The sequence below is a fragment of the Miscanthus floridulus genome, chromosome 13 (assembly GCF_019320115.1).
Source record: "Miscanthus floridulus cultivar M001 chromosome 13, ASM1932011v1, whole genome shotgun sequence".
In the NCBI taxonomy this organism is placed as follows: Eukaryota; Viridiplantae; Streptophyta; class Magnoliopsida; order Poales; family Poaceae; genus Miscanthus; species Miscanthus floridulus.
In genome coordinates this window covers 83,224,409-83,232,163 of record NC_089592.1, presented here as the reverse complement: position 1 = coordinate 83,232,163, position 7,755 = coordinate 83,224,409, and the positions used below count along the sequence as shown (strand labels likewise).

At 54.9% G+C, this 7,755-nt stretch overlaps 1 protein-coding gene across 1 annotated transcript; it reads right to left on the bottom strand.

The window, feature by feature from the left end:
• Positions 1-744: 744 nt before the first annotated feature.
• LOC136501077 (uncharacterized) lies at positions 745-2,242 on the bottom strand. Its single transcript, XM_066496569.1, has one exon. It carries the CDS (start codon positions 2,099-2,101, stop codon positions 1,265-1,267), a length of 837 nt encoding a protein of 278 aa, XP_066352666.1. The 5' UTR covers positions 2,102-2,242; the 3' UTR covers positions 745-1,264.
• Positions 2,243-7,755: the final 5,513 nt, after the last annotated feature.

Genomic DNA, 7,755 nt, shown 5'->3' with positions numbered 1-7,755 from the left:
TTGCGTGTACGAGTGGCTCACACACGCGCACACAACAATTAGCGGAAAGCCCAGCCGCCGGCCCCGGAGTAGTAGTACGTGACTACGTGTCGTGCGTATCTCTCCATCGGTCGGTGTCAAACAACGTATGATGAGTGATGAGAGAGCCACAAGCCCACAACGCTATCCCGATGGTTTTCTTTTTGCCTCCCTGACATCACGCATCTAATCAGAGCTTTGAAACGTTCAGCGTCTCACATCGCAAAGCGTACAAAACACAGGAGCTGCCAATGTTGTTGACGCTTTCCCATTTTTTTTCTCAAAAAGAAAAAAAACAAAAGGAAATGTTGACAGGCGCGCCCTCCACCAGCAGTAAATAAATAAATGGACTCATGCGGTGGAAATGCAGGAGAGGAGATTCATCCGTGGGACGGAATGGACAAGTATTTGGAGTTGGACTAGGAGCAGCACTGCAGCAGTATAGATCTTCAAGCAGCAGTGAGGCCCCGTCTGTTGAAACTTGACTGAAATTAGTAAAAAAATACTGTTTTGATTAAACTGTTATGAGAAAAAAAATACTGTTTGGACTAAAATAAAAACTGAATAGTACAGATTATAAGGTAAACCCCCTATGTATAGGACTGGGAGTAGACAGTAGAGTATCCCGATTCCTTGAGATCTTCAAGCAGTGCGTGCGTGCTTGCTAGCTGGCCAGCAGCAGAGACAAGAGAGGAGTAATTGAATGAATGAATTGCAGTGGGTGCTAATCTTGGGTCAAATGTCACCTCTTTACTTTTAACCAGCCACGGTCGTTGCTTACACTTTTGACTGAGAGGGGAGATCGGTCAGTTCCTTCGTTCGTTCGTTCATAGGCCCCGTTCGGCTTAAACTTGTTTTTTCAGCCCAAAAAATATTTTTCTATCGCAAGAATTCACCCAGAACCAGTTCAGCCACAAACGGGGCCATAATCGCAAGAAAGAACTCGCTCGATCGATCTGGTACATTTTCTGGATTCGGGAGCTGAGGCAAGAACAGAAATGTGCAGCATGGAAATGTTGGTTTCGGCGAACATGTTGTAATCTTTTCACAGGGGGAGCAGAGCACAAGAAGAAGAGGGCAGGGAAGAGAGCAAGAGAGTTGGGAGATCTATCTATGGCGGCTGGATCCTATTTCAGTCATGGGCGCACCGGATCGGGCGACGATCCGAAGAGGGCGGTCCTTCCTTGCATTTCGCCGGACGAGGTGTCGGTCGGCACCACACCAGAGGGCGGGGGTGGGTGGTGGGTCAGAAGATGTCGAGGACATCGACGATGGCGGCGTTGCAGAGCGGGCAGCGGCCGCGGCCGGCGAGGAGCTCGCGGGCGCAGGCGCGGCAGAAGGTGTGGCCGCAGGGGATGAAGGCCGCGCCCTTGGCCTGGGCCATGCACACGCAGCAGCACCCGGCGACCACGCCTCTGCCCGCGGCCTCCGGCTCCAGCTCCGTGTCGTCCGCCGGTTCCAGCGCCTCCGACGTCGCTGAATCTTCTTCTTCGGGCTGGGTTGCGCCGCCCGGGACGGCGCTCCACTGCCGGTCCGTCTGCTCCAGGAGCGCCATCAGGGAGACCCTCTGCTCCTGCTCCTCCTCATCCGCCGACGCGGCCGCGGGCGGCGGAGGAGGCGGAGGCGGGGGAGGGGCGGCCTCAGCGGCGGCGGGTGCCGGCGCCGGCGGAAACGCCGTGGCCGTGGTCGGGGGTGGCAGCGACACGGCGCGGCGGACGAGGGGGTCACCGGCGGCGGCGGCGGCGGGCCCCGAGGCGGGAGGCTGGTCGTCGCGGATGATGTCGAGGAGGGTGCGCGCCGCTGCCGCCGCGGCGGCGGCGGGGGACGACGACGACGGGGACGGCGCCGACGGCGCCGACGACACCTGCCTCTCGGCGGCCATGGCGGAGGCGAGCGTGACAGCGGCCCGGCGCCCGGCCGACGCGAGGTCGTCCTCGTCGCGGAGCTTGAGCAGGTCGCGGAGGTTGCAGGACCCCGCGGCGGCGGCCCCCCCGGGCCCCGCGACCGCGACCGACGGCGCCGGCCCCACCGCGGCGAGCTGGTCCGCCAGCGTCACGCTGCGCCGCAGCACCCGCCCCTCCATCCCTTCGCCCCAACCCCAAGCAAGTCGGTCGCCGGCTCACGCACCCACCGGAGACCGGGAGCTCAAGCCCGGACAAGGCAGTGGAACCGAAGCGCCTATTCTAAGCGGCGGGCGGGCAGCAGCGGCACGCTTGTGTGGACCAGTAATAAGTGAGGGTGCGCCTGGGGAGGCGTGCGGGGGGTTCCGTTTCGTTACGTCTGGATCTCGCGTGCGGGCGAGGGAGGGCGGAGGCGCCGCGTGACGCGCTGATTTGGGGGCGCAAATGGCTGGTTTTTGCGGGGGTTCTGCGTGTCAGCGCCTGCTCGGCTCGGGGCCGTCGGCCTCGCCTCGCTCTGCCTGCCTTTCTGGGTGGGTGCGCCGTGCGCGGCTCGGCGCTTTGGAGTTGGAATTGGAAGGTTGCAGTGCCAGTGCAGCTGCAGCAGCGCTCGCGCTCGCGCTCGCGAAGTGGAAGGAAGGGGGAGGGATATAAAGGCTGCCGGGCGGGGGGAGTGCGGATCTGCCACGGTAAAATTGGATGCCGTTTGTCGGGTGTGACGTGCCGAGTGGAGTGTGGAGCGCTGTGCGCCCGGGGCACCGAACTGCGGAGCCGCCTGTCCGCCGGCCGTGCAACCAAGATGTGCGGGACTGCGGGATCTGGCTGGGCCGGCTGAGCTGACGAGGAGGGCTGCTGCCGCTGATGTGTTGGCTTGGCTGATTCTTCTTCTTCTTCTTTTTAGAGAAGTATAATAGTGGCTGTAAGCCGACTAAATGCTGAGGTGGAGGAGAAAGGGGAGGAGAGAGAGGAGAAGCGGGCTGTAAGCTTACAGCCGGCTTGAGCACAAGAACCAAGAAAGTCTGTGAGAGAGACAAGTGGGCCATGTATTAACTGTAAAGAGCTAACTACTATATGAGTGGGCTGAGAGAAGGCTGCAAGGAACCTTACAGCCAGCAAGCCGGCTGTATTATTAGCCTTGCTCTTATGAGAAACGGCTTGGCTGGCTCCTGGAGCGGGAAAGCGGCGGCAACAGAGGCGGCCGCGTTTGTTGGGCCGTCCGGTCGTGCGAGGGACTCTGGGCCGCGTGCCAGCTTTGGTCCAGCTGCCGGAGCTCAACAACGCCTGTCTGTCAGTCAAGCGAACCTTTCCAAGCGCCGCGGAATGACCGCCTGTCTGTTACGTCTGGACCGGCGACTGTGGCGAGTCCGGCACTGGATGTTGAAGATGGGCTGGAGCCGCAGGCTGAGGACGGGCTGGAGCTGCAGGAGAAGAATGGGCCACAGCTGCGAAGGTCCAGCCGGCCCAGGCTTGCTAACCGGCGCGTCTCGGACAACGAATGGGCCAAGACGTGAAGCTCATCATTATAGATACGGAGGTTGCGAAATGAGAGGGCATGAAAGATTATTGTAAACTCTTGCTTCCGCCTGCAAACTTCCTCTGACCCTGTCCTCGTGCTCTGCTGCCTTCCTCTGCTCCAATCTTGCTACTCGCCTAAACTCTGTTACCGCTACTCTGAATATTGAGATCCGTCTGAGTTCGTAACAAATTGGTACTCAGAGCCACATCCTGCAGCGCCACGAACCCACCATCTCATCGGCCGTTCGCTGCTCAGCGTAGAGTTCATCGCCGGTGTTCCGCTGGAGCCCCACGAGATCATCCACGACCACTTCACTTCCGCAAGCAGCTGGGCGATATGGATCCCAACACCAAGCTCATCCTCAACGAACTCAGATCCGTGCAGGCAAATCTCACCGCCCGCATGGATTTGGTGGAGAGCTCCGTCGGCAAGCGCGTCGCCTCCCTAGAGGATGCCGCTAAGGCGTTCGACACTTGGCGCCCGAAGGTGGACGCGACGGTGGACGAGTTGCGTGCGGAGGTGGGCGTGATTCGGAAGACGGATGAGAAGGTGGAGACATTGCGGGAAGAGATGACCGCACTGCGCAAGTCCGTGAGCCGCTCCGTCCTCGACGTCGCACCGGCCGTGCCAACCGGAGTACTGCCGTCTCCTCCAAAGGTGTCCGCGACGACGATTCCCGCCGGCTAGACCAAATTCAACCCGTTAGGGCCTCGCGAGGAATCAAGCCACCGGGGATTCGAGTATCCAACTCAATCCCCGATCAAGGGTATGCTCACTCCATCCAATCCTGATTCTAAACCCAAGCTGCTTCGCTCTTACTCTGGATCAGCGCTCATAGCGGGTGTGCCCAGTGGATCGGGTGGGGGTGATGGCTTTCCGCGTCGCCCTTGGCATGGGGAAGGGGTTCCTGGGGGCAATTGGTTTAGGGAGGGAACTCATGAACACATCCCCAAAATGAATTTTCCGCCATTTGATGGAGAGAACCCAAAATTGTGGCTAGGACGTTGTTTGGATTATTTTGACATGTACACGGTACCACACCACTTCTGGGTTAAGGTAGCCGCCATGCACATGACCGCAGCCGCGGCTCGCTAGTTTTAGTCGGTGGAAGATTAGGTTCGTCAGGGAACCTGGGAATCCTTTTGTCAGGCTGCTATGGAGCGCTTTGGTAAGGATCAACATGCTTTTCTGATCCACCAGGTCTTCCATATATACCAAGCTAGGTCCGTGTAGGAGTATATTGATAAGTACACTGGCCTAGTTGAGCAATTGATCGCCTATGGTCGCAATACCAATCCTCTGTACTATGCCATGCGTTTTGTTGATGGCCTCCGTGCTGATATTCATGTTGCTGTACATTTTCAACGTCTTGCTACTTTAGATACTGCCTGCATGCTCGCCTTGTTGCAGGAAGAATTGGTGGAGCCAGGACGACAGCGGGAGGTTCGGCGGCCGGAGCCGTTCTCTTTTGCCAAGGCGGCGCCACGAGGTCCCTTGCCTCTACCCCTGCCACCTCTCCGGACTGAACGCCAGGACAAGCCGGCCACGCCAAGAGCTGGGCCGAATGACAAGTGCGACCGTGGCCGTCGAGCTCGAGGTCTCTGCATCCATTGTGGCGACAAATGGGTCCGCGACCACAAGTGTTCAGAGACTATCCAGCTACATGTCTTGTAAGAGTTCTGGGACATCTGTCATTCGAAGAGCTGTTCAGATTCTGCATCGGTTCAGGATGATGATGCACCCCAGTGTGCGGCTATCTCCATGGCAGCATCAGGCAGTAATCGACCCACTCATGCTATTCAGTTTGTGGGCACTATTCAAGGTCATCCGGCTCGGATTTTGGTGGACTCCGAAAGCACTCATACTTTTGTTAGTCAGACTCTGGCCTCCCAGCTGTCTGGGGACTGGGGTATCTACTTTCAGCCTTGCTCTCCAAGTCACCATAGCTGATGAATCTCAAGTGACTTGTTGCTCCCAAATTGCTCAGTTGTCTTGGTCTGTTCAACAATGTGACTTTGTGTCCGCAGCTAAGATTTTGCCTCTACCATCTTATGAGCTGATTGTCGGCATGGACTGGTTGGCTTCTCGCAGTCCGATGCAGGTAGATTGGCACAACAAATGGATGCTCATTCCCTATGGTCAAGGTCACAATTTCTTGCAAGGTGAGCTAATGAGATTGTAGCACTCTTAACAGAATTTCAATCTATATTTGCTCCACCGACTGGCTATCCGCCAGCACGCCATTGTGACCATGCCATCCCATTGCTTCCTGGTACCGGTCCATTCTCAGTAAGGCCCTATCGTTACTCTCCCTTGCTTAAGGATGAAATTGAGCGTCAAGTTACTGAAATGCTACAAGCCGGACTGATCCAACCCAGTTCTAGTCCATTCTCTTCCTCAGTTTTGCTGGTCAAGAAGAAGGATGGCACATATCGCTTTTGTGTGGATTTTAGACAGCTCAATGCCATCACAGTCAAAGCTAAATATCCAGTTCCAGTCATTGAAGAGCTCCTCGATGAACTCACACATGCATCTTGGTTTTCTTGTCTTGATCTGATAGCTGGATACCACCAGATTCATTTGAAGAGTGGGAAGGAATTCAAGACTGCCTTTTAAACTCACATCGGTCATTACGAATTTCATGTCATGGCTTTTGGTCTCATAGGAGCTTCGGCCACCTTTCTCAAGGCTATGAACACTACCCTACACCCTCTGTTGTGCAAGTGTGTACTCGTTTTCTTCGACGACATTCTCATTTTCAGTCGTTCCTATGAAGAGCATGTTGAGCATTTGTGGTTGGTCTTCCAGTTGCTTTAGCAAGATCAGTGGTAGGTGAAGATGTCCAAATATCACTTTGCCCAACGACAGCTTCGTTATTTGGGGCACGTTATCTTAGAGGCAGGCGTGGCCACTAACCCCGATAAGGTTTAGGCTGTCTTGAAATGGCCTGTTCCATGGTCCGTCAAGGAATTGCGTAGCTTTTTGGGCCTAGCAGGATACTACAGGCGATTTGTTAAGCACTTTGGCATCATCTCCAAACCCTTGACAAACCTTCTTTGCAAAGGTGCTATTTATGTTTAGACAACTAGCTAGGACCAGGCCTTCTCAGCTCTGAAGCATGCCCTGACAACCGCCTCGGTCTTGGCCTTGCCAGATTTTAGTCGCCCTTTTGCGGTGGAAACTAATGCCAGTGGCACTAGGATTGGCACCGTGCTTATGCAAGGGGGTCATCCCTTGGCATTCCTCAGCAAAGCTTTGGGACTCTGCTTGCAAGGACTATCCACATATGAGAAAGAATATATGGCTATCTTGTTGGCACTAGAATAATGGCGCAGTTATTTGCAACATGTCGAGTTTCAGATCATCACCGATCATCGTAGCCTCGTGCAACTAACTGATCAAAGGCTTCACACACCCTGGCAGCAAAAGGTCTTCACCAAGCTCATTGGCCTGCAATATCAAATTGTCTACCACAAGGGTGCGGACAATGGCGTGGCTGATGCCCTCTCCCATTATCCTTCTACGCAATTGGCCGCACTATCAGTTTGTTAGGCTCAGTGGCTAGAGGTAGTGGCAGAGTCATACTCTCATGATGATTGTGCCCAACAATTGCTTGCCAAGTTGGCCATGGCTCTGGATTCAGTAGCTGACTTTACTCTTCGAGATGGTTTGCTGCGCTACAAGTGTAGAATCTAGGTGGGTGATGATCCTGAGTTGCACACTCGATTGATTACAGCAGTGCACTCTATGACTGTTGGTGGACACTTTGGCATGACAGTCACCTATCACCGCTTGAAGCAACTCTTTGCCTGGCATGGCATGAAGTTAGTTGTTCAGTCCTTCATCGTTGCTTGTGTTGTCTGTCAGCAGGCTAAACCTGATTGCTCTGAGCTGCCTAGCTTGCTACAATCGTTGCCAGTTCCTGACAGCGCCTAGTCTGTGATATCCATGGATTTTATTGAAGGATTCCCATCTTCGCATGGTTATAACTGCATCCTGGTGGTAGTGGATCTTTTTTCCAAGTATGCCCATTTCCTGCCTCTCAAGCATCCTTTTACTGCTCAATCAGTGGCTCAGTCTTTTCTATCTCAAGTGTATAAGCTGCATGGTATGCCGCAAGCCATTATCTCGGATCGAGACAAAGTCTTTACGAGTCATTTCTAGCATGAGCTATTTTAGTTGGCTGGAATTGAGCTACGGATGAGTACTGCTTATCATCCGTAAACGGATGGTCAAACAAAATGGGTCAATCAATGTCTTGAGACATTCCTGTGTTGCTTTGTGCATGCTTGTCCGCATCAGTGGCGACAGTGGTTGGATCAA